Source organism: Erinaceus europaeus, chromosome 1 (genome assembly GCF_950295315.1).
Source record: "Erinaceus europaeus chromosome 1, mEriEur2.1, whole genome shotgun sequence".
Lineage (NCBI taxonomy): Eukaryota > Metazoa > Chordata > Mammalia > Eulipotyphla > Erinaceidae > Erinaceus > Erinaceus europaeus.
In genome coordinates this window covers 123,192,881-123,220,803 of record NC_080162.1, presented here as the reverse complement: position 1 = coordinate 123,220,803, position 27,923 = coordinate 123,192,881, and the positions used below count along the sequence as shown (strand labels likewise).

Sequence of the window (27,923 nt, the reverse complement as noted above, 5' to 3'; positions counted from 1 at the left end):
ATAAAATAGATGTAAACTATCTTGCAGCAAATACCAGAGAAAGGATTATGAAAAGTCTATTGAGATTTGAACCCAAATTTCAGTGGGCACCTTCTCCATTAGCTTTCTTGGTGCGGGTGTGGGAAGGGCTATATGACTGAAATTCTGCTGTCAGGGGAAGACGAGTGTAGTAGCTGAAGCAGGATGAAAGACAAAGATACTGATGAAATCTAATGATAGTGCTTTTCCTTCTGGGCCTCTGTACATACATATTCCTTAATCTTAGTGTCAATTTTCTTATCTAGAGAACAGCAGTAACAATAGCCACTCTGTGGTGTGCCTGGTTGAGCATACGTGTTGCAAAGGGGTTCAAGCCCCCTGTCCCTATCTGCCTGGGGCGGGGGTTGGGGGGTGGAGTTTCATAAGTGGTGAAGCAGAGTTGCAGGTTTCTCTCTGTCTCCTCTGTTTCTTCTCTTCCTCTCAATTTTTAGCTGCAATAAATATTTAAACATTTTTAAAAAGAGATAATAATAAAAACAATAGCCACCTTGCAAGGTTGTATTAAGGACTAAGATGATCTAATACAGTCTAGAAGACAAAAATAAAAAATAACTTTTCTCCTTTCCCCTCCTTTTATTTTTTACTTTCTTTGCCATAATTTGAAGGGATTGTGACTGGATAAGCTATGAGAAGTCAGGGTGTGGAACTTAGACTCTTCATTTCTTTCTGGCAACATTTTCTTAGTGCTCTTGATAAACTTTCCTACCAATAGAACTTTGTTGGAGGTATCCTGTCAGAGGCCCCTAATTTTATTTTTTTATTTTTTTTAATATTCTCTTTTTATTTATTTATAAAAAGGAAGCATTGACAAAGCCATAGGATAAGAAGGGTACAACTCCACACAGTTCCCACCACCAGAACTCCGTATCCCATCCCCTCCCCTGATAGCTTTCTTATTCTTTAACCCTCTGGGAGTATGGACCCAAGGTCATTGTGGGATGCAGAAAGGCCTCTAATTCTATTTTATTTTTAAAGATTTTATTTATTTATTTATTTATTTATTTAATTCATGAGAATGATAGGAGAGAGAGAAAGAACCAGACATCACGCTGGTACATGTGCTGCTGGGAATTGAACTCGGGACCTCATGCTTCAGAGTCCAAAGCCCTATCCATTGTGCCGTCTCCCAGACCATGAGGCCCCTAATTTTAAAGAGCAGCACTTGGAGTAATTTTCTCCTGAGTACAAAGGTACTCAAGAGACCATCTATTGAGTTATGTCCCTGGATGCCTTTCTGTCTGCTTTTGCAAAGAGGAGTTATTGAATTGATGTCCTAATGAAGTTTTATTTATTTATTTATTTATTTTTAAACTTTCATTATTCCTCTACTTCTCAGTTCTATTTCTTGGCATCTACTGAAACTATGCTTAACAGTCAGACTATAAAGGTGAATAACACTCTTTGGTGGGTGGAAGTGCAAGGTCAGTGTTGTGTTAAGTATAAGAGAATGGAAAATAAATATTACTACCTTGGGAATACAGGAAGAGTGTTTATTTATTTGTTAATTTTTGTCAGCAGGGTTATTGTTGGAAATCTATTGCCTGTGTGACAAATCACAGCTCTGGTGGCCATTTTAGCCCTCCCCCACCCCTTTTTATTTGCTAGAACAGAGAAATTGAGAGCAGAGGGAAGGCAGAGCAGGAAAGAGAACATTTTGCAGACTTCTGTATCAGGGATATGAGAATTTGTACCCATGTGTTAACAATTGTAAACCGTTAGCCCCACACCCATAAAGGAAAAATAAAAGAGAAAAACAAATTAAAACATCATGCTTCATTTCTTTGACCAAGAGACAATATAAGCCCTTACAAAATGAAAGAAAACAAATCTTGTGACAGAACAAGAAGTGGTCACCCCAATCTGCAATACTCTTGGAATGACAGATTCTTATCACCTAAAGTTGAATTTTAAATACCTAATATAAACATCTGTCTTACATTATTTATTTATTTTTTAAATTTCTTTATTGGAGAATTAATGTTTTACATTCAACAGTAAATACAATGGTTTGTACATGCATAACATTCCCCAGTTTCCCATATAACAATACAACCCCCACTCAGTCCTCTGTCATCCTTCTTGGACCTGTATTCTCCCCACCCAACCACCCCAGAGTCTTTTACTTTGGTGTAATATGCCAGTTCCATTTCAGGTTCTACTTGTGTGGCTTTTTTTTTTTTTCTGATCTTGTTTTTCAACTTCTGTCTGAGAGTGAGATCATCCCATATTCATCCTTCTGATTCTGACTTATTTCACTTAACATGAATTTTTCAAGGTCCATCCAAGATCGGCTGAAAACGGTGAAGTCACCATTTTTTACAGCTGAGTAGTATTACATTGTGTATATATACCACAACTTGCTCATTCACTTATCTGTTGTTGGACACCTGGATTGCTTCCAGGTTTTGGCTATTACAAATTGTGCTGCCAAGAACATATGTGTACACAGATCTTTTGGGATGGATATGTTGGGTTCCTTAGTATATATCCCCAGGAGAGGAGTTGCAGGATCATAAGGTAGTTCCATTTCCAGCCTTCTGAGAGTTCTCCAGACTGTTCTCCACAGAGGTTGGACCAATTGACATTCCCACCAGCAGTGCAGGAGGGTTCCTTTGACCCCACAACCTCTCCAGCATTTGCTGCTGTTACCTTTTCTGATGTATGACATTCTCACAGGAGTGAAGTTCTATCTCACTGTTATCTTTATTTGTATTTCTCTGACAATCAGAGACTTGGAGCATTTTTTCATGTGTTTCTCGGTCTTTTGGATCTCTTCTGTGGTGAATATTCTGTCCCTGTCCTCCCCCCCATTTTTGAATGAGGTTATTTGTTGTCTTGTTGTTGAGTTTGGCAAGCTCTTTATATATTTTGGTTATTAGCCTCTTGTCTGATGTATGGCATGTAAAGATCTTCTCCCATTCTGTGAGGGGTCTCTTGGTTTGGGTAGTGGTTTTTTTTGCTGTGCAGGAGCTTTTTAATTTGATGTAGTCCCATAGGTTTATACTTGCCTTAGTCTTCCTTGTAATTGGATTCGTTTCATTGAAAATGTCTTTAAAATTTATGCAGAAAAGAGTTCTGCCAATATTTTCCTCTAAGTACCTGATATTTTCTAGTCTAATATCCAAGTCCTTGATCCACTTGGAATTACTTTTGTATTTGGTGAAATATAGTTGTTCAGTTTCATTCTTCTGCATGTTTCAACCCATTTTTTCCAACACCATTGATTGAAGAGATTCTGCTTTCCCCCATTTAATAGTCTGGGCACCTTATCGAAGATTAGATGGCCATAGGTGTGGGATCTTACTTCTGGGCTCTCAATTATATTCCACTGGTCAGTGTGTCTATTCATGTTTCAGTTTTGATGACAATGGCCCTATAATACAATTAGAGATCTGGGATGCCTCTGTTCTTCTCAAGATTGTTTAGGCAATTCTAGGTCTTTTTTGGTTCCAGATAAACATTTGTAGCATTTGTTCTATTCTCCTAAAAAATGTGGTTAGAATCTTGATGGGGATAGCATTAAATTTGGAGATGTCTCTGGGTAGTATATTCATTTTGATGATGTTAATTCTTCCAACCCATGAACATGGAATATCTTTCCACTTCTTTGTGTCTTTTTCAGTTTCCTTGAGTAGAGACTCATAATTTTCAGTATACAAGTCTTTTACTTCTTTGGTTAGGTTTACTCCTAGATATTTTATTGTTTCAGTTGCTATAGTAAAAAGAATTGATTTCTGGATTTCAATTTCTTCTAGCTTAGTGTTTGCATAGAGGAATGCTGCTGACTTTTGAATGTTAATTTTGTAGCCTGACACATTACTGTATTGCCTGATGATTTCCAAAAGCTTCTTGCTGGATTCCTTAGGTTTTTCTGTGTATACTATCATGTCACTTGCAAATAGGGAGAGTTTGACTTCTTTTCTTCCAATCTGTATCCCTTTAATTCCTTGCTCCTGCCTGATTGCTATGGCAAGAACTTCCAACACTATTTTGAATAACAATGGTGGTAGTGGGCAGCCCTGTCTACTACCTGATCTGAGGAGAATTGCTTCCAGTTTTTCACCATTGAGTATGATGTTGTCTGTACGTTTGCTATATATAGGCTCCACTATTTTTATCTCCCATCTATTTCTATTTTGTGTAGTGTTTTGATTATAAGAGGATGTTGTATTTTGTCAAAGGCTTTCTCTGTATCTATTGATATGACCATGTGGTATTTGGTCTTGCTTTTGTTAATGTGGTGGATCACGTTGATTGATTTATGTATATTAAACCAACCTTGCATCCCTAGGATAAAGCCCACTTGGTCATGATGAACAATCTTTTTAATATAATGCTGTATCTGGTTGGCTAGAATTTTGTTCAATATTTTAGCATTTATGTTCATCAGAGATATTGTTCTATAGTTTTCTTTTTTGGTTGTGTCCCTGTCTGCTTTTGGTATCATAGTGATGTTGGCTTCATAGATAGCTTGTACTTTCATTTTCATTGAACTCTCAAAACATTTTGATTTCTTCCTTTATTTCCAATTTGACCCAGTAGTTGTTAAGTATTGTACTGTTGAGCATCCACATTTTTGGGACTATTACTAATCTTTTATTTATTGCTAAGTGTTTGTTTAATTCCACTGTGGTCTAAGAAGATGCTTGGGGTGATTTCAATGCTCTTGAATTTGCTGATGCTGTCTTTGTGGCCTAACATATGGTCTATCCTTGAGAATGACTGATGTGAACTTGCGTAGAATGTGTATTCCAGTTTCTTGGGATGAATGACTCTGAAAATGTCCAATAGTTTTAGTTTTTCTTTTTGCTCATTTAGCTCCCTCATGACTTTATCGATTTTCTGTCTGGATGATCTGTCAAGTGGAGAGAGTGGGGTGTTGAAGTCCCCTACTATGACTGTGCTGCTGTTAATATATTGCTGTAGCTCTTTCAGTAGACATTTGATGTATTTAGATGGCTTCTCATTGGGTGCATAGATGTTAATAATTGTTAATTCCTCTTGATTGACTGATCCACTGAGCATTAAGTAGTGTCTATCCCTATCTTTTTAATTTTATTTATTTTAAAGTCTGCTGTGTCAGATATGAAAATAGCTGTTCCTCCCTTTTTTTGTGGGCCATTGGCTTGTATGATAGTTTTCCATCCTTTCACTTTAAGTCTGTTGTTTGTCTTGTTGAGTTAGGTGGGTTTCCTGTAGAAAGAATATTGTTGTGTTGTGTTTTCTGATCCATTTTCCTCCTCTGTGTCTTTTAATAGGTCAATTCAGGCCATTGATATTTATTGATATCAAAGACTGAAGATATTTTAACACCATTCTTGTAGAGTTTTAGAGTGTTCTGATAGATGGGCTATTTATGGTAGTCAGACTTTTTATAGGAGACCTTTTAGAACTTCTTTCAGGGCAGGCTTGGTGATAGTTGACTCTTATAACTCTTGCTTGTCTGAGAAGGTTTTGATGCCTCCATCTAGTCTGAATGACAGTCTACTAGGATACAGTATTCTTGTTTGAAAGGCTTTCCCATAGAGCACTTGATAGATATCTTGCCATTCTCTTCTGGCCTGTAGAGTTTGTGTGGAGAAGTCTGCTGCTAATCATTTGGGTTTTCCTCTGTAGGTGACTGTTTTTCTCTTGCAACCTTCAGGATCCTTTCTTTATCCTATTCTTTGCCATTCTAAATAGGATGTGTCTTTAAGTATGGGTTAATTCTGTTAGGGACCCTCTGGGCTTCTTGATCCTTTATGTCCTTTGTGTTTTCTAAACTAGAGAAGTTCTGAGCTATTATGTCCTGAAGAATGCTTTCTTCCCCTCTCTCTCTTACTTTTTTTTAGTTGTCTCTAATTCGTCCTTGATTGCTAATTCTGTCTTTGGCCTCATTTATTCTATTCTCTCTTCCATCTACTGTATTCTGTAGTTCATTTATTTTGTTACCCTGTTCTGATACTGTTTTAGCTTGTTCAGCTAGTTGTGTTCTTAGTTCAGCTATTTCAGCTTTCAGCTCTCTAATAACCTTGAGAAAATCAGTGTTTTTTTTCAGAGTCTCATTTTTTGTTTCTGCATTTCTGATGTAAATTCTTTCAGACTCTTTACTCACTCCTATGATTATTTCCTTAACTAGTGTTTGTATGTTGACCTCATTATTTTGTGCTTCAACCTTTGGGGGGCTTTTAGCTGGACTCTTGTCCTGGTTCAGGTCTCCAGTATTTCTTCATGTTGGCTTAACCTTTTTATATAGTATGTTATGAGCCCCCTCTTCAGTACTTTTCAAACTACTGATCACTCTTGCTTTGATTGATTTGTGTTTATGTAACACAATTAAAGGGTTCACAGTTGTGGAAATTGACAGTTGTTTCAATATTATTTTAATTCCTGAGTTGGAGCACAGTCACTTAAAAGCTTCTTTTGATCTTTTTCTTCCTTGTAGGTTATGGGAGCCTGAGGGCTTTTATACTATAAGTAGGCTTCTTAATTTAATCACTTACTTCTTACCAAGAGATAAAGCAGGGTGGGGCAGAGATAATCCAGTGATTATACAAAGAGAATCTCACAGCCCCACCCCTAGGCCACTGAGTATAGATATTCTCCTGAGTTTCCTGGTTAGTTCTGTGTCCCCTGGTGTCAGTCAGCACAGGGCCTCCGCCTCTCTGCTGCAGCTTCTGAGTGCAGTAGCAGTGGAGACTGACAGTTGCATTTGGTGAGTCGTTGGTGAGTCTCTCCTCCCTTCAGCCGTCTTTTTGTTGGTGAAACAGACTGGAGAATGTCTCTCAACTGGTATACTGCCAGACTGTTACTAGCCATTTAATCTCTCTAGGCTCCTCTCTGTCCATGAGCCACATGTATTTGTACTCACCGGTGATTTGGTGGGTTCCTCAAGTTGTTCTAGTCCTATCTTGTTGCAGTCCCAGATGGTCTTCTTTGGTATTCCTAGTTGACCCAGGAGAGGAGAGAAACACAGTTGCTGCTGCTCTGTAGCCCTGACTCAGGATGTCCTTCTGCAGAGCGATATTTTCCAATACATTTTTAGAGATCCATGAACAATTAATCCCCTTATCAGAGTTTGATCATTTTGCAAATCTAAGATAAATATTAGTGGAAGTTAATTTTTGTGCTTAGGGCTACAGTCTACACAGTTAGGGAACCTGAGATATAAAATATATCCACCACCTCCCCATATGTCATAATACTATTGATAGGACTAGATAGTGATAGGATTATAGTTTCACATCTTCCTGCCACTGAAAGTCTGTGACCTCCCTTCTCGCCTCTAGGTACCCACTATATTTTTCTCAATTTAAATATGGGTTGTGTTGTGTTTGGTTGTTTATTTTAAGTATGTGTGCTCAGTTCTCTAAATTCCACATGAGTGAGACCATCCCGTAGTTTTCCTTTACCTCCTTGCTTATTTCACCAAGCATAATATTCTCAAGTTTCATCCATTTTATTCTAAAGGATGTAAAATAATCTATTTTTATTGATGAGTAATACTCCATTGAGTATATGTCCCATAAATTTTTCAACCAGTCATCTGTGGAGGGACATTTTGGTTGCTTCCAAATTTTTGCTATTGTAGATAATGCAGCTATGATCATGGGGCTGCTATATCCCTTCGAATTAGTGATATTGTCTCTTTTGGATAAATGCGTAGGAGTAGAATTGCTGGGTCATAAGGTATTTCCATTTGTATTTGCTTAAGGATTCTACATACTGTTTTCCATAATGGTTGTACCATTTTGCATTCCCAGCAGCAGTGTATTAGAGTTCCTCTCTCTCCACATCCTTTCCCATATTTATCTTCTCCTGTTTTGGTGATGAAGGCCATTCTTACAGATGTGAGGTGGTATCTCAATGTAGCTTTAATTTTCATTTCTCTGGTGATGAGTGAATTAGAGCATTTCTGCATATGCCTGTGAGCCATGCATATCTCTTCTTTGGAAAACTGTCTATGCATGTCCTCTGCCCACTTTTTTATTGGGTTGTTCTTTTTCTTTTCGTTGAGCTGCATGAGTTCTTTATAGATGTTTGATATCAAGTGCTTGTCTGAAGTGTGATGTGTGAATATGTTCTCCCATTTGCTGGGTTTCCTGTTTATCTATATGGAGTTTACTTTTGATGTATGGAAGCTTTTTAATTTGATATAGTCGCACTTGTTCAATCTTGCTTTTGTTTCCCTTGCCCATGGGGTGCAGTCTCCAGATATGTCTTTAGTGTTAATGCCATGAAATGTTTCACCAATTTGTTCTTCTATGTATTTTATACTTTCAGGTCTAATATCCAGATCTTTGATCTATTTAGCATTAATTTTGGAGTATGGTATTAATTGGTGGTCTAGTTTCATTTTTCTACATGTGGCTGTCAAATTCTGCCAACACCATTTGTTAAAGAGATTTATTTCCCCCAATGGGCAGATTTGGTCCCTTTGTCATATATGAAGTGTCTGTACATGTATGGGTTCAGTTCCAGGCTCTCTATTCTATTCCATTGACCCATATAGCCATTTTGTTCCCGTAGCACACTGTTTCAATTACTACTAATTTGCCGTATAACCTGAAGTTGGGTATTGTGATGTCTCCATTTTTCTTCTTTTTCCTTAGGAGTGTTTTTACTATTCATTGTTTTTTAGAGTTCCACACAAATTTTTGAATAATCTGTTGAATTTCCTTGAAATATATCATTGGGATTTTAATAGGGATTGCTTTGAACCTATAGATTGCTTTTGGCAAAATTGCCATTTTAATGATATTTATTCTCCTAATTCATGAACAGGGGATCTTCTTCCATTTCTTTGTGTCATCCTCTATTTCTTTTTTTTTTTTAATATTAATTTTATTTATTTATTCCCTTTGTTGCCCTTGTTGTTTTATTGTTGTAGTTATTATTGTTGTTGTTATTGATGTCGTCATGGAGAGAGGAGGGGAAGACAGAGAGGGGAAGAGAAAGACAGACACCTGCGCACCTGCTTCACCACTTGTGAAGCGACTCCCCTGCAGGTGGGGAGCCGGGGTTCGGACCGGGATCCTTATGCCGGTCCTTGTGCTTTGCGCCACCTGCGCTTAACCCGCTGCGCTACAGCCCGACTCCCCCTCTATTTCTTTTAACAGAGTCTTACACTTTTCCTTGAAAAAGGAAAAAAAAGGTCCTTTACAGGGGGTCGGGCGGTGGCGCAGTGGGTTAAGCGCACGTGGTGCAAAGCACAAGGACCGGCTCCCCACCTGCAGAGGAGTCACTTCTCAGGCGGTGAAGTAGGTCTGCAGGTGCCTATCTTTCTCTCCCGCTCTCTGTCTTCCCCTCCTCTCTCCATTTATCTCTGTCCTATCCAACAACGAACAACATCAATAATGGTAATAATAATAACCACAACGAGACTACAACAACAAGGGCAAAAAAGGGGGGAAAAATGGTCTCCAGGAGCGGTGGATTCATGGTGCAGGCACCGAGCCCAGCAATGACTATGGAGGAAAAAAAGAAAAAAATAAATAAGAGAGAAAAGGTCCTTTACATCCTTTGTTATATTTATTCCTAGATATTTGATCTTCTTGGATTAAATTGTGAATGGTATTCCTTCCTTCAGTTTCATTTCTTCTCACCCATCTTTTGCATAAAGATATGCCACAGATTTATGGGTATTGATGTTGTAGCCTGCTACTTTACTGAATTTATTGATGATTTCCAGTAGTTTCTTGGCAGAGTTTCTGGGGTCTTCTAGGTATACCAACATATCATCTGCAAATAATGAGAGTTTAACTTCATCCTTTCCAATATGGATTTCTTTGATATTTCTTTCTTGTGTGGTCACGATGGCAAGGACTTCTAGGACTATGTTGAATAAAAATGGTGGGAGTGGGCATCCTTGTCTAGTTCCTGATTTTAGGGGAAAAGATTTTGGTTTCCCCCCATTGACTATAATGTTAGCCCTGGGCTTATCATATATAGCCTTTATTATGTTAAGTAATTTTCCTTCCACTCCCAGTTTTTCGAGGGCCTTTATCATAAATGTGTGTTGTGCCTTGTCAAATGCCTTTTCTGCATTGATTGATTAAATCATGTGATTTTTATCTTTCCTTTTGCATATATAGTGGATTACATTTATTGAACTATCCCTGTTTCCCAGAGATGAATCCCAATTGATCTTGGTGGGTTATTCTCTTAATATGTTTTTGTATTTGATCAGCCAGGATTTTGTTGAGGATCTTTGCATCGATATTCATCAGGCATATAGGTCTATCGTTTTCTTTTTTGGTGGGGTCCTTTCCTGCTTTGAGGATCATGGTGATGTTAGCCTCATAGTATGTATTTTGGAGTGTTCTCTCATCTTCTATTTTTTGGAAGAGTTTGAAGAGGATGGGTGTTAGTTCTTCTTTGAATGTTTTGTAAAATCCATTAGTATAGCCATCAGAACGTGGGCTTTTGCTCTTCGGTAGGCTTTTGATTACTATTTCAATTTCTTTACTAGTGATTTGCCTTTTAAGTTTATCTACTTCCTCTTGTGTCAAGGATGGTAGTGGGTATGACTCTAAGAATATGTCCATTTCTTTTAAGTTGCCAAATTTGGTTCCATGTATGTGTCCATAATATTCTTGCAAAATCTTTTGAATCTCTACCTCATCTGTTGTAATATCTCCTCTTTCATTTTTGAGTGATTTTACCATAGCATTCTCTCTTTTTCTCTGGGGAATGTAGCTAGTGGCTTGTCTATTTTATTTATCCTTTCAAAGAACCAGCTCTTGGTTTCATTAATCTTCCTAATTGTCTTGTTTTCTATTTCACTGATTTCTGCTCTGATTTTTACTATTTCCTGTCTCCTGCTGACTGTTGGTTCTTTTTGTTGCTCCACTTCTAGTTGATTAAGATGGGCTTATAGATGGTTTACTAATGATTTATCCTGTTTACTAATGTGGGCCTGTATTGCTATGAACTTCCCTCTCAGCTCTGCTTTTCCTTCATCCCATAGGGTCTGGTAACTGATTTCTTCATTTACATTGGTATCAAGATAATTCTTACTTTCTTTTTTCATCTTTTCAATGGCCCATTTATTATTCAGCAGCATATTGCTTTGTGGAAATTTCTTTTTCCTTTTTTGATGGATTTCTAGTTTCATGCTTTTGTGATCTGAAAGGATGCATTTTATAATTTTAATATTTACATATGTGTTTAGATTGTCTTTTTGGCCCAGCATATGGTCAATCCTTGTAAATGTTCCATGAGTACTTGAGAAGAATATATATCCATTACTTTTGGGATGTAAAATTCTGTATATATCTATTAGGTTCATTTCTTGATTGACTGATCCACTGAACATTAAGTAATGTCCATTGCTATATTTTAAATTTTTATTTAAAGTCTATGGTGTCAGATATGAGAATAGGTGTTCCTGCCCTTTTTTGTGGGCCATTGGTTTGTATGATAATTTTCCATCCTTTCACTTTGAGTCTGTGTTTGTCTTATTGAGTTAGGTGGGATTCCTGCAGACCACATATGGTAATTTGTGTTTGCTGATCCATCTTCCTACTCTGTGCCTTTTAATAGTTGAATTCAGGCCTTTGACATTTATTGATATCATAGATTGAAGATAGTTTAATGCCATTATTGTAGTTTTTAGAGTGTTCTGATAGATGGCATATTTATGGTGGATCCTTTCTTTATCCTTAATCCTTTTCTTTCTAAATATGATGTGTCTTGGTATCGTTAAGTCTGGGTTAATTTTGTTTGGGACCCTCTGGGTTTCTTGAACCTTTAAGTCTTTGATGTTGTCTAGACTAGAGATGTTCTCAGCTATAATGTCCTGAACAATGCTTTCTTCCCCTCCCTCTCTTTCTCCCTCTGGTAAGCCAATAATGCATATATTATTTCTTTTGAAATCATCCCATAGGTCTCTGTTGTTTTCAGTATCTCTTAATCCCTTTTTGAGATCTATTACTTCTTTTTTAGTTGTCTCTAATTAGTCCTTGATTGCTAATTCTGTTTTCTGCCTCATTTATTTTATTTTTACTCCCCTCTACTGTATTCTGTAGTTAGTTTATTTTGTTACCCTGTTCTGGTAGTTTTAGCTTGTTCAGCTAGTTGTGTTCTTAGCTCAGCTACTTCAGATTTCAGCTCTCTAATAACCTTGAGATAATTAGTGTTTTCTTCCAGAGTTTCATTTTTTGTTTCTGCATTTCTGATGACAATTTTTCACTCTTTACTCACTTCTGTGACTACTTCCTTAACTAGCATTTGGATGTTGACTTCATTATTCTGTGCTTCAGCCTTTGGGGAACTTTTAGCTGGACTTTTATCCTGATTCACTTCTCCAATATTTCTTCTTGTTGGTTTAACCATTCTATATACTATGTGATGATGTCCTGCTCTCAGTACTTTTCAAACTACTGATCAGTCTTGCCTGGATTGACTTCTAAGTAAGGTACTTAAAGAGTTCACAGTTGTGGAAATTAACAATTGTTTCAATATTATTTCAATCCTTGAGTTGGAGCAGAGTGGCTGTTAAAGCCTCTTTTGTTCTTTTTCTTCCTTGTAGGGTATGGGAGCCTGAGGGCTTTTAAACTATAAGTAGGCTTCTTAGCTTAATCACTCACTCCTGTCCAAGTGATGATGCAGGGAGGAGGAGAGATAATACAGTGGTTATGCAAAGAGATTCTTACACCCCAAGGATCCAAAGCTCCAGGCTCAATTCAGCTTCTCTGCCAAACCGGACTGCACTGCTGGACCCTGTGACTTTCTAAACAATTCCTGTTTATCGTCCATATGTTCTGAGGCAATTATTCACTATGTTCTCATCAGGAGGACAATGTGGAAAGGCTCCCACCTCACAGCCCCACTGCTAGGCCACTGAGGGTAGATCTTCTCCTATGTTTCTTGGTCAGTTCTCTATCCCCTGATGTCTGATGTTAGTTAGCACAGGGCCTCCTGGCTCCAGCCTCTGAGGGTAGGAGCAATGGAGACTCACTCACAGTTGCATTTGGTGAGTCTTAGGGGAATCCTCTCCTCCCTTCAGCAGTCTTTTTATTGGTAAAACACACTGGAGGTGGTGACTCAACGGGTTAACTGCTGGACTGTAACCAGCTGCTCAATCTCTAATTAGGCTCCTCTCTGTCCACAAGCAAAATGTGTTTGCACTTATCAGTAATTTGGTGGGTTCCTGAAGTCATTCTACTCCTGTCTTGTTTTGGTCCCAGGTGATAATATCCTTTGGTATTCCTAGTTGACCCAGGAGAGGAGAAGAGAGAAACACAGCTGCTGCTGCTTTGTAGCCCCACCTCAGGAAGTTTCTGTTCTTTCCTATTTTATTGTGTTTTTGGTTCTAGTATACTCCTGTTCACATCACTGAGAACATGTGTTCCTTTGCTTCCTCCTTTACTGTAAGACTTTATTTAGTATTTCTTGTAAGGTGGAGATGATTGTGATAAATTCCTCTAGTTTTTAAATATTTGGAAATACCTTTATTTCCCCCTCTTACTTGAAGGATAATTTTGCAGGATATAGAATTCATGACTGAAATTCCCTTTTCTTTAGTGCCCTAAATATGTCATTCCACTATCTTGCCTCGAGAGTTTGTGAAGGAAAACCTGATGAAAGTCTGATATTTCTCTCTTTGTATGTAACTTCTTTCCTTTTCTAGCAGTCTGCAAAATTTTCTCCTTGTTGCTGAGTTTTTTATAATTTTACAATAATGTGCTTCAGTGTTGGTTATTTTGGATTTGTGAACCTGGGTGATCAATCTGCCTCCAAAATAGGTATGTTATGAGGATTGCCTAGGTGAGGGAAATTGTCATCTAAAATTTCTCTGAAAATTACCTCTGGACCTTTGACCCAGTCTACTTCCTCCGGTACCCCTATAACTCAAATATTCGACCTTTTTATGGAGTCTGCAATTTCACAGAGAGTAGCTTTATTCTTTCTAAACCTTTCCTCTCCCTCATCTTTGAATTGAAAGTGTAGGCTAATTGTATCTTCTAGATTTGAAATTCTTTCTTCTGCATGTGTGAGTCTATTTCCTAAGATTTCTACCTGAGATTGAACTGCACTAAAGGTGTCTTTCAGTCCTTGCAGTTCTGTTTCAAATTTTTCTTCCATGCTGCCTAACTGCTTAGTCAACTCTGCTTGGAGTTCTTCTTTATGCTTTTGTAGCTTCTTATCAAATCCCAAAGTAAAATGCTCTTTCAACTCTTGCTTATATTCTTGTAGAGTTCTCATAAGCTTTCTATAGTCTGTCTCTGATAGACTTTCTGCATCTGGAATTTCTTGGATTTCGTCTGATTTACTTCTATCTGTGTGATGTGACATTTTGTTTAATTGTCTACCTCTTTGCTTTTGCATGTATAGTGTTGTTTATTGTTGGCCAGCAGGTGGTGCTGTTGTGGTCTTTGCTTTCCACTTATTTGAATCTGCTGGGGTGGGTTGGGGGAAGGGGTGTTTGGGGCTATCTTGTGGGCTGAGTTTTGTCTTTGTCTTAAACTCAGACTGAGAAAAAAAAAAAGCAAATACTTACAAAAAAGTAATAATAAAAAAATAAAAACCCTGAGTCAATGATTGAGAGGTTTTAAGCTCCAATTTCTTTTCTTCTGGGGAGTCTGATGACTGCCTTACTGTCCAAGATGGCACAGGCCTGTGCTGAGTGCCCTCCACCCAGAGCTCTTGTTTCAACCAACCATATCTTCCAACTTACTCCCGTTTCCCCAGCTGTGCACACTGGCACCTATCTGAGGCTATGGATTTTTTTCAGCTGTAGATTATGTGTCAAATTCGATCTCTTGTTGTGTGCATTAGTTGTATGGGGAAGGGGAAGGTCTGATTGCAGCTACTCCATAAACCACACCTCCCAGAAGTCAGGAGACAGCTTTGTATACAATTTGGAGAGAGTGTCTGTACCTACATCAGGCCAGCTGTAACTGTAAACTGTCTACTTCTACTTGGATGAATTGATAACTGATCAAACAATTAATCAATAGGCAATAGCCACAGTCTAATAAGCATTTTATTCTTTTTAAATCTCTGTATAGATGTAGTTATAGACATCCCAGTCTTTATTATTTTATTTTAATGAGATAGACTGAGACAGATCGCTGTTCAGCTCTGGCCTAGGGTGGTATGGAGGACTGAGCCAGGGACTTTGGAGCCTAAGGCATAAAAGTCTTTTTGCATAACCATTATGCTGTCTCCTACTTCCACTATTGTGCTTTTTTGATTACAGGCTAAACTGGCCACCTAGTTATTGTATACTACTTGTCCCTGATGATGCACAATTCTACCAGGATATAAATCAAATAATCCACTCAGCACACAGTTCACTGAGATCTACACATGCAGCTGTCTACTTAACATGACAATTTATAGCTGTATGTACTTGTCTTTTATCTTGCCATCAAGATCAAAGTCATACTTAAGAACTCTTATGAAAAAAAAAGATAGGATTTCAAAATCAATAATCTGAAAATAGTAACCAAGGTAATAAGACAGGAGAAAGGAAAGAGAAACATAACATTTAGAATATAACAGGCAGGTTGTCATTTGTAGAAAAAAATTAAGGGAATTAGTTATATAAACTTTAATACTGTGAAAATAGCAAATGATTACAAATAATAATACCCTTTAGCAAATCAGTAGAAATTCACACAAAAATAGTTTTACTATACTTTAGAAAGAAGTTTCTTATATGTATGACTAAGAAAAAAGATGTAAAATCCTAGAAGTAATTTCAGCAGTATGTGAAATTTATATGAGTAAGTCTGTAAAATGCACATTATATCAGGTTTAGATTCAACAGCAAGAAAAAGAAAAAATAATAGTACTCATAAAAAAACTGAAAAACTTGTGCACAGCAAAAGAAAAAGACATGCAACTGAATGGGAGAAGATAATTGCATATCTTACATCTTAATAACTAAAATAGATGAAGAATTCACAAAACACATCAATACAGAAATAGACAATCCTATCAGAAAGTAGAAAAAGGATATGAACAGCAGACACTTCACTAAAAAAAGATAGGCATAGGGCCAATAGTCACAGGAAAAAAAAAAGTCACATCATTGCTTAATATAAGAGAAATGGAAATCAAGTGAAAACTATGAGCTACATCTCACAAGGAAAGCAACAATAAATACAGTGAACAAATGTCAACAAGAAATGCTGTCTTTTTTCTATCTTTTTTTTTAAGGAACAAATATATTTATTTACTTCTACAGACCAACAAGCCTAACTAGAGGCAAACCTAATACAATTTCAAATTACATGAACAGTTTTATGAACTGAAATGAAGAACTGATAATCCACAATTACATTTGGAGATTACTATCTCAGTAAACAATAGTGAGTTGACAATCAGTAAAACTGGAGAAAACTCAAACAGCATTATCAACTAATTTGGTGTCTTTTGACATTTATAGACTACTATACTCATTAATAGCACAATATCCATTCTTTTTGGTGCACATAAAATATTCAACAATTTAAATTGTATTCTGGATAATAAAACAGGACTTAATTAAATTAGGAGTTGAAATCATATAAAATGTTCTTTGGCTACAGTGGGATTAAACTGCTGACTAACAATTTTGGATACAGAGAAGAATTTGAGAGAGAAGGAAAGATAAAGAGGGAGAGAAGGACACCTGCAGCACTGTTTCACATAGGATGGGATGCAGAAGCACAGATCCCAGAGGGCATATTCCAACAAGAGAATTTATACCATTTGTAACCAGTATATTAAGATGAAAGAAAACATAGGCCCTTAAGTCAGAAATAAGTAAGAATTGCTATAGTCTTCTGTGGTAAGGTGAAACTTGCTCTAATGCTCAAGGAAAAGGAAAAATGGAGGATCATTTTTCCTTTAAGAGTGCCTCCATGTGGAAGCTATTTTACTGGAATGGCTAACACATTTTAAGAGGCTATTGACATGCCTCAATGGACTCAAATCTCAACTGTGTCACTGGAGTTACGTAGCCTACAGCATATCACTTAACCTCTCTCTGTTTCAGTTGCCTCACCTAGTAGAGAAAATGATAATAGGTACATCACAGGTTAACGTAAAAATCAGCTGAGTTATAAAAAATGTACTTAGAAATATTTTGGAAATATATCAGTACTTTCTAGGTGTTAACATTTTCACATAGGAGCCAACAAAAGAGAGAAACCTCAAAGCATCTGCATCTTTCATTGACTTTCTTTTTTATACCTCTGTTTTATTAATCTTTATTATTTTCTTGCTTCATCTCCCTCTGTGTTAGTTAGATTTTATTCTAATTTACTAAGGTGGGGGTTAAGCTCACTGATTTGAAACTTTCCATTCTTTTTCCAATATAATTATTTAATAGTATAGTTTTCCCTCTAAGTACAGCTTAAGCTGTACTCACAGATGGTTATCTTAAGAGGTTTTTTTTTCATTCATTTATAAATAATTCTAATTTATCCTATGATTTCTTCTTTGGCCAATTAATTATGTAATTTTTATTTTTGTTTTCCACTGTCTGAAAATATTCTATTGTTAGAGACTGGCTGATGGTGCACTGGGTTGAGTAGAAGGACCACGGGTCAAGTCCCTAGTCCCCATTACTCCCACAAAGGAGAAGCTTCACAAGCTAAGTCGTTTTTCTATGAATTGTTTGTAAGTCAAACCTTTCATGTCTTCCTATAGCTGATCATTTTGAACCTATAGAGAGCTGTCACCCAAAAATGATAAAAAGGGATAGGAATGTATTTTGAAAGCTTTAAACTGTTCACCCACGCAACAATTGTTGCCTCTGTCATTATCCAGATCTCCATATGTTAATCCTACAATGTTTTAAAAGATAGGGAATACAAAAATTATTGGGGGTTTTGGGCGATGGTTGACCCAGTAGAGAACATGTTACAAATAGGAGAACTCAGGTTCAAGCCCCTGATCCCACCTGCAAGTGGGAAGCTTCATGGGTAGTAGGGCAGTATTACTAGTGTATCTCTTGTTCACACTCTCTGTATCTACCTCTTACCCCTTAACAAACAGAAAGGAAAACGGGGGGCAAATACGTTTTTTAAAAAATGGCCACTAGGAGTAGAGTCATGCAAGCAATAAGCCTGGTGGCAAAAAGAAAATCCAGGGTGTCATGGCCTTTGTTTATGCAGGGTTTTAATTATGTTTTATTGTGACAAAGACTTCTTGAGTCTCCTGTAATACCCATCAAAGTAGCCAATTAGTTGATGATGACCATTCCCTTTTTGTTTGTTCTTTCAGTTTGTTGCTAATATCTAATTACAACTTTCTTAGAGACATCTGTGTTTAAGTAATTACTGGTATTATCACACTCATCCTACAAAATAGATGATGGCTTGAGTATTGATTAAGAAACTAAGTTTGAGTGGTTAACCCAAGTAGTTAAGGTCTCCTTCTAAATTATGGACATAATCCAACTCCCGGATTTTGTTTTTAAATGTTACCTCTGCATTGTGTTCTTTTTCTTTTTTCTTTTTTTTTTTTTAATTTTATTTATAAAAAAGAAACACTGACAAAAACCATAGGATAAGAGAGGTACAACACCATACAGTTCCCACCACCAGAACCTATTCTTTATCCCTCTGGAAGTATGGACCCAGGGTCATTATGGGATGCAGAAGGTGGAAGGTCAGGCTTCTGTAATTGCTTCCCTGCTGAACATGGGCATTGACAGGTCAATCCATACTCCCAGCCTGTCTCTCTCTCTCCCTAGTGGGGCAGGGCTCTGAGGAAGCAGAGCTTCAGGACACATTAGTGGGGTTGTCTGTCCAGGGAAGTCCAGTTGGCATCATGCTAGCATCTGGAACCTGGTGGCTGAGAAAGAGTTAACATATAAAGCAGAACAAATTGTTGATTAATCATGAACCTAAAGGGTGGAATATTGCAGATGGAGATTTGGGGTCTCAGTTTTGGAAATATCTAGTAGATCTTTTTTAGGTATATCCCAAAGGGTCCATGGCTTTATTACTTTTTTCCTGAGCCTGACATCTGATATGCAGGTGAACCTAGATTGTTGTCTGGGGAAATGATGTCATGGCTGGAAAAAAGTCTAGAAAGCTGGATCAGGGAAGAGAGTAGCTCCCAAATATGGGGGAAATGTATAAATATTGTTGAGTCTAAACCCCATCAATTTGATCTGGGGCACATATTCAGCATAGGAGCCTTTTTTTGAAAAAAATTATTTGTTTACTTATTCGCTGGATGGATGGAGATAAATTGAAAGAGGAAGAGGCAGGTTCCTAGCATCTAGCATCTGGAACCTGGTGGCTGAAAAGAAAGTTAACATACAAACCCAAACAAATTGTTGAACAGTCATGGACCTAAAGGCTGGAATAGTGTAGATGAAGAGTTGAAGACTCCTCCAGGCATATTTTAGTTAAATCCCAAAGGGCCTATGGCTATACTAGGGTTTTTTTTTTTTGTTTGTTTGTTTTTTTATTTTTGCCCCTGAGCCTGAAATCTGATATGCCAGTGGATTCAAGTTATTGTCTGGGGAGATGATATCATGGCTGGGAAAAGGACCAGAAAGCTGGATCAGGGAAGAGAGTAGCTTCCTAATATGGGAAAGGGGTATAAATATTGTTGACTGTAAATCCCATCGACTTGATGTGATCTGGGGCCCATAATTAGCTTAGGAGCTTATGTGATCTCTGCATCCCTGTATATCTGAGCTCACATTCTGTGGTCATGAGTAGGAACATTCCAAGCTGCCCAAATATGGACCCATCTTCCTCAGGTGTAGCATAGAGTATGTTGCCCAGCCTCCCTTTGGAGGATGGAACATTCTCTACCATTGTTGATCCAAGTTGAGGGTAAAGTCCTATGGGGGTCTATAAAGGGGTCTATTTTGTTGTTCCTGATAGAAGTGACCGGTAACAACGGAGAGAGGGTTTTATTTGAGGTCTAGGCCCATCATGTCTGTTTGGAAATCTCGGGACTCCCCGATTAGGGCCCCAGCTGATGGAATGGCCTGATAGTGACTAAAGAGTCATCGTTAAAATATGCCAGTCTCTTGCCCATGTTCTTTTTCTTTCTTTCTTTTTTTTTTATATTTATTTATTCCCTTTTGTTGCTCTTGTTACCATGTTCTTTTTCTTATCCATACTAATTTCATTTGGCCTTAATGTATATTTGCTCCTGAGTTTTTCTTTCCCTTTAAAAAAATTTTTTTATTATCTTTATTTATTTATTGGATAAAAACAGACGAAACTGAGAGGGAAGGGGAGATGGAGAGGGAGAGAGACAGACAGACACCTGTAGCCCTGTTTCACCACTTGTGAAGCTTTCTCCCTGCAGGTGAGGACTGGGGGTATGAACCCAGGTCCTTGCACATTGTAACTTGTGCACTCAACCAGGTGCACCACCACCTGCCCCCCTCTTGCCTTTTCTTAATAGTTTTACTTCTTAATTTTATGAGAGAGAGATCCTAGACACACACCAAGACAGCATACACACACCAGGGTATCACTCAGTTTTGGTCCAGGTTGGACTCAACCTGGGACTTCTTATGAGCTTCTCAATAAAATGTGGAGGATCACTAAGCATAAGAATTATATAAAATGAAGTATTGTTTCTCCCTAAGTATCAAGTAGAGATCTTTGGTTACTTGTGGGATCCTCAAAGGCTTGTCAGAGTTAATGTCTGTCACTATAGATAATCTCTCTCAGGGCCTGTTATGTCAGATAGCTGGCCATAATTTGAAGTTTATGTCCTTTTGGTAAGTCAGCACTAATTGAACAGAACATTATGGAAGGTTATAGGGCATAGTATGTGCAAGTCTGTGCAAGTATTTGTATGAATGGTTTATAAAAACTTTAGAATAAATATTTTCAAAAACTGATAAAGCTGTCTGCATACAGGGCTTCTTTTTTTCCTTGTTAAACTTCACTGTTACATGGGTTTCAATAAATAAGGAAGTAGAAGAGTGAAAACTATCTTAGTAGGGATACTTTTAAGACTGATTGCAAAAATGTGACACATTTTTTTTTTTATTTTAAAGAAAACTTGGCACTAAATATTAACTTTCCCCAAACTGGATATTTGCTTTTTGAACTTGGAGCTACATAGTCATTTCTAATATAATATTGTAAACATGCCTCCCCCCCCCAAAAAAAAAAAAGCCCAGTTATTTGTTTTGTGTGGATATTTGACCAGAGTTTCAACGAATTAAACATTCACATTTTGGTAAATGTTAAACTATCTCATGGCACTTTAACAGAAATTTGTATTTTCCTTGTCCCTGTTTTACCGTCCAAAAATTTGGACATTTGGCAGAAAACCTTGGGAAAACTAAAATTCCACTTCTCTCAATATGCCATTACTCATGTTAATTTAAAATAAGTCACACAGAAAAAAAGAATTTAATGATAGACTATGACTACAATTTTTTTCTTAATAAGTAATGCTCAGTTTCTTTCAATTGTCAAAACTAGAGCAGCATTGTTGGTTTGTTTGTTTATATTGTGGAATGCAGATTAACTTCCAGTGTGGTATGTTATACACACACCACACACACACACACACACACACACACACAGAGGAAATTTGGAAATAAATTCAATTTTCACATACAAACAACTAATAACTTGTGACATTGACATATATATTTTGACAATTAATGTCATCAGAAAATATTCAAGGAAGAATAGCAAAAAGTCTTCTCCAGTGGAGGGAATGGGACATGGAAATTTGGTGGTGGAAACTGTATGGAATTATACATCTGTTATCTTAACAAAAATAAAAGAGAGAGAGAGAGAGAGAGAAAAGCTTTTTTTTTTTTTCTGTCTCCAGTGTTATTGCTAGGACTCAGTGCCTGCACCACAAATCCACTGTTCCTGGAGGCTTTTTTTTCCCATTTTGTTGCCCTTGTTGTTATTGTTGTTGTTGGATTGGACAGAGAGAAATCAAGAGGGGGGGAAGACAGAGAGGGAGAGGAAGACACCTGCAGACTTGCTTCACCGCTTGCAAAAGTTTTTAAGATAACATCTTAGTAGAGATGTTATCTTAAAAACTTGCATTTCTGTTCACATGCAGATAAATGTGTGTGTACATTACAGATGTCATGTCCACATATCTATACAATATACACACATATGGCAGAATGCCACATGGTCATTGACCATGATATTAAATATATATCTAACACTATAGGTTGACATCAAGATTTTAAGGTCCTCATCTAGGAAGGTGTCTGCTTTGATATGTGCATGACTCATGTTTAAGCCTGGCCCCATCATTCTGGGTCAGTTTTGGTGCCATGGTATCCTTCTCTGTTTTTCTGTCTCTATTTCTGTTTATCTCAAAAAGTCTGCATGGACTCTTAACGCTCCTGTGATGGAAAAAAAATAAATAAAGTGATGTTTCAAAATCTAAAAAAACAAACAAAAGAATCCCATACTATTTTTGTGTGCTTTCTTGTATTTTCTAATTTTCAACAGTTAGAATAGTATATTTTTAATCAAAGCAGGAAAGCATATTTTAAAACTAAAAAAGGTACTACAGAAATGTTTTCCTAAAATCCTTCTACCACATCTCATCATGTATGTAAGTTAAGATCTGGTTCTGGAGCCAGACTTCACGAGCTGTGTGACTTAGGGAACTTTGAATCTCATTTTCCTTGTCTGTCAGCCAATCACATGACTAGTTAAGTTTGTTTAATTGAGATAACTGAAGATATTATGACAACTATGGATAGTCACAAATGCAGAAAGTACTTAGAATAGTTTTTACTCATAGACTTCAGTGTCATGGTGAATAAATTATAGTGCCTTTTTTTGAGACATGTGGGAAAAAATTATTTAGCTTTAAGTATTAGGAAAAGCTACATATCTCTAGAAAAAATGTTTTTTTAAAAAATGTCTTTATTGGGGAATTAATTTTTTATATTCGACAGTAAATACAATAGTTTGTACATGCATAACATTTCCCAGTTTTCCATATAACAATACAACCACCCACCCACTCCAGAGTCTTTTACTTTGGTGCAATATGCCAATTCCAGTTCAATTTCTAAAAGTTAAACTAATAATATAGTTAACATTAAAACTTAGCATGCTTTCTTTTTCACTGATAACTAATTAATACATGTTGGACCAGCTTTATACTCTCTATTGAAAGCTATACAACAAGACACTTTTTTTTCTTTTTTTTTTACCAGAGTACTGCTCAGCTCTGGTTTATGGTGTAAGGGATTAAACCTGGGACTCTGGAGCCTCAGGCAAAGGAGTCTCTTTGCATAACCATTATGCTATCTACCCCCACCCAACATTTTTTTTAAAAATCTTTATTTATTTATTGGATATAGACAGCCAGAAATCAAGAGGGAAGGGTATGATAGAGAGGGAGAGAGACAGAGACACCTGCAACACTGCTTCACCACTCACAAAGCTTTCCTTTTGCAGTTGGGAATGGGGACACAAACCTGGGTCCTTGTGCACTGTAACATGTGCACTGAACCAGGGGCACCACCACCCAGCCCCACATATCTTTTGTGTTAATACTGTTCATTACTATGCGCTAGAAGAAGAACTATGTAATATTAGTACAGAATGGATTTTCATATTTTTATTGGTCACTAGAAGAAGGGTTGATATATATCTACTTTGTAGGTAATGTAAGGCTCTCATATAGCATGTGATTTCAATTTAGAAAATGTACTGTGTAATTTAGACCTTACAAAAGTATCATTAAATATCTTCTGAAATTCTTTTCTAAATGCTTTAAATTATTCTTCTATTTATAACATCTCAAAAACCTTGTTTATATCTTGGAGTGAAATATAAAATGCCCTGAGGAATGTATTACTTCCAGCCAATACTTATCTATTTTGGTGCATTTAGCAGTCTTTAATGACTACCATATAATTTGTTTTTATTCTTAAAAATATCTCCTTGTTTTCTGTTTCCAGGACTGCTGATACATCCCATGTGAAAATCAAGGAATGAGATGATTTCTCAGTACAAGATGCAATACTGGCTGATTCCAGCTTTTTGGGCAGTTATTCATTTTTGCACCATTGTCCAGGGGCAAGGTAATGGAAAACTATAGTGTAATCACTAAGGTCTAGGATGCTAGTCATCTTCCTTCTAGTTACAATTTTAATATTCTATATCCTAATAGGGGTTAATTTACCCAATTATGATTCAAAGCAAGTCACATGTTCTTTGTACTCAGTTTTATCAAGTGTCTACACTGTGGAAATGTGCTGGAATTTTGATGCAGATTATAATTTCACCAGTAACTAAGCATAGTAGTTTTGCAACAATTGGCTAAACAGTTTACTCTTTCTAAAATTGTTATTATTTATTTATTTGTTACAGAAACTATAGGAAACTCATATAGTCAATATTAAAAGGTATGCAGAGTAGTCATCAGTGGAATGTGTTCTACAATTTAGTCTCTACAAATAATTCTTTGTGGAGGATTTTCCCTTTCTAAATAATATAAATGTTCATTGAATTGATTAACTGTTTTTCCCTTGTTTTTTTAAAATGACTATTATACCTGGAGAATTTGTTAATTAAATTGAAAAACAGAATAAAAAATTGTTGCATTGGCTATAAGTGAAAAGTGTACAACATGACAGAAAAGCAACACCAATACTTTCTCAAATTTTGTAATAAATTTGTATTTGGTTTTAGTTGGTTAGAAGGGACCATTAAAAGTAAAGTAACTCATTTGAAAACCTCAAAGCACATAAAACTGGAGCTTTTCATTGGGTGCTAGATTTAACTTTATAAAGACCTCTATGTTAATAGTTTTTGAAAACATTTTTGCTGTTTTCAGATGCACTTGGAAGTTGCAGATATTTCCCATACTGCTGCTTTCAGCATCTTTAAAATTTATCATCAAGTTTTAACACAGTATGTTCTATGCAAATAGAAAAAACCTTCTAACAAGTCACACTATAAATCTCTTAAATTTTAATTTCACCTATGTATTGGACATTTGAGTAATGCATTTAATTGGAAAAAAAAATAGCTGAGGTTACCAGAGGACTCTGAACCCCAGTTCCACTTGGCCCTAAAGCTTTTGCCACCAGAAATCATATATAGTCACTGAAAGGGAAGAGAATCTGGAAAATACTGGGAGAAGTCAGCCACTGCTCACTTATATGAGAGAGGAGAGTAGAAAGGAAAGTCACAGGGAAGTAGTAATAGGTGTAGATGTGACTTAGAAAGGAAATGAAAGCAGGGCCATAGAAGTAAATAAATATGGATATATATGCAGATAGATTGATTTAAATAAATATCCAACTCATATTTGTGACCTTGGGAGAACTATACAGTTTCACTGAAGGGCATGGGGGACACAGAACCCTGGTGATAGGAATAGTATGGAATATTATACCCCTGTTATCTTAGAATTCTATAAATCACTATTACAATTTTTATACATTAAATGTAAAAACATTTAAGATTGTACATTTTTGTTTTTTTACTTTTTAAGATCTCTTAGAAAAAATGTGACAAATGCTTCTCTATTTAAAGATGGTTTATGGGTGGGGGATAAGAAGGGGGCTGAGAATAGTCATCTATGGTAAAGAGAGATGACAGTTTAACTGTGGTTGTATGACACCTACCTGGTAAGATGTGAAAATGTATCTTGTGACTACTGTCTTGTAAATCAACAATAAACAAACAAACAAACAAAAACCAATTATGTGTGACTTGGGAGGTGGTTCATTTGTAGAACAAAGGACAAACATGAAGTTTTTCATTTGAACCCTAATACCTCATATGAATGATACTCTGGTTTTCTCTCTAATTAAATAAAAACAATTGGGGACCAGGCAGTGGCAGGTGGTTAAGCACACATAGTATGAAGCACAAGGACCTGCTCAAGGATCTGGTTGGAGCGTCTAGCACCCCACCTGCATGGAGTCACTTCACAAGGGGTAAAGCAGGTCTGCAGGTGTCTATTTTTCTCTCTCCCTCTCTCAATTTCTCTCTGTCTCAATTTCCCTCCCTTCTCAATTTCTCTCTGTCCTATCCAATAAACATGGGAAAAAAACCAGTCACCAGGAGCAGTGGATTTGTAGTTTTGTACTATGAATCCACTGCTCCTGGTAGGTTTTTTTGTTTGTTTGTTTGTTTTTACTGAACAGGACAAAGAGGAACTGAGAGGAGAGGGAAAGAGAAAGATAGACACCTGCAGACCTGCTTCAGACACTTCACAAGTACCCCCCTCCCCCGCAGGTGGGAAGCGAGGGCTCAAACTTGGGTCCTTGTGCAGGTCCTCAACCTCAGTACTGTGTTCACTTCACCAGGTGTACCACTGCCTGCCCCCCTAAAAACAATCTCAAGAAGATCTTCTATGTAATACATATATTAGGCTTTTCCATAGCTTAGCAATTGTTGAAACTATGTTTGGAAAGAGAAAACAGTCATTGCCCAACTGCCTGAGCTCAGTAAGTCAGATGCATTTTGTATTAAGTAAGAGAAAAACCGTTTAGGGAATGTAAACCCCATCCCCCAAAAAGTATTTTTTAGCAGGTAATGAAGTAGTCCATCTAATGAAAGTACAAGTTACATAATGAGATTTTGAAGAGTATAGGAATTTTATTTATTTTTTAAAATTTTATTTTTACTATATTTATTGGATAGAGATGGCCATAAATCTAGAGGGAGGGGGAGATAGAGAGGAAGAGAGACAGAGAGATACCTGCATCACTACGTTACCACCTGTGAAGCTTTCCCCCTGTAGGTGGGGACTGGGGACTTGAACCTGGGTCCTTGTGCATTATAATGTGTGCGCTCAACCAGGTGTGCCACCACCCAGCTCCGAGTATACGAATTTTAGAATGCAATGTAGGTTTCAGAACTAGTGACTCATTTTCTTGAGGGGACCATGCTATTGAAATGAAATGACTAGCACTGTTTTCCATCCCCCCATCACTGAATACAAGTCTTAAATTCTTAGGGGATTTTTCATGACTTAGTTTGAGTAACTTTTTTTTTATCCCTGAGCCAGTTCATGATGGCTGATTGAAGACATGGCCATAGCCCCACGCAGCGGGGGAGGGTTGTTCCTGAGAAGAAAACCAGCAGCCTGCTAGAAAAGGAAGAGAGGAGGCAATTATGAGTTGTGAATAGCAGAAGGTCTCTACTTCAGTGTTCCTCATTTTAAAAGAGTGGTTTCTTTTGCAGTGCAGACACTGTTCAATTTGATGTAATTCCATTGGTTTATTTTTATTTTTGTTTTCTTTGTGATTAAACTTAACTGATTGGAGATGACTTTGAAACTTAGATCAAAAAGAGTTCTGCCTATGTTTTACTCCAAATAGTTGATGATTTCTGGTCAAGCATCCAAAGCCTTGATCCTATTGGAGTTTACTTTTGTGTGTGGTGCAATGTAGTGGTCCAGTTTCATTTTTCTCATGTTTCAACCCAAGTTTTCCAACACCATTTGTTGAAGAGACTCTCCTTTCTCCATTTAATAAAAAAAAAATTTGGTGTCTGTAGGTGTGGGTGCTGATTTCTGGACTCTCATTTCTATTCCACTGGTCATTGTGTCTATTTTTCAAGATCAGATGAGATCAGCCGTGTACAAGGTGGTATGGCTGTAGACAGCAAATTTTGATTATAATAGCCCTATAGTATAGTTTCAAAACAGAGAGACTCCTTTCAGAATGGTAGACTTGGTGAATGAGAAATTTTACCCAAGTGCCAACAAGTATACTGTAAACTATTAGCCCCTCAATAAAGTAATTTTTTAAAAGCTTCAAAAATTTAAGGATATTGAAAACATTTCATTAGAAATAAATATCTATGTAGGGGGAGTCGGGCTGTAGCGCAGCGGGTTAAGCGCAGGTGGCGCAAAGCACAAGGACCGGCATAAGGATCCCGGTTCGAACCCCGGCTCCCCACCTGCAGGGGAGTCGCTTTACAGGCGGTGAAGCAGGTCTGCAGGTGTCTATCTTTCTC

The 27,923-nt window shown here is 37.1% G+C and overlaps 1 protein-coding gene across 5 annotated transcripts in view; it reads left to right on the top strand.

Moving 5' to 3' along the window:
* The window catches only part of COL14A1 (collagen type XIV alpha 1 chain), a 243,560-nt gene that overhangs the window by 3,843 nt on the left and 211,794 nt on the right, over nt 1–27,923 (top strand). For all 5 annotated transcript variants that reach the window (XM_060195648.1, XM_060195647.1, XM_060195649.1 and 2 more), the window contains one exon: nt 23,906–24,028. In XM_060195648.1, the coding sequence (XP_060051631.1) occupies nt 23,944–24,028 (85 nt within the window). In that variant the 5' untranslated portion in view covers nt 23,906–23,943. The remainder of the gene's footprint in view (nt 1–23,905; nt 24,029–27,923) is intronic.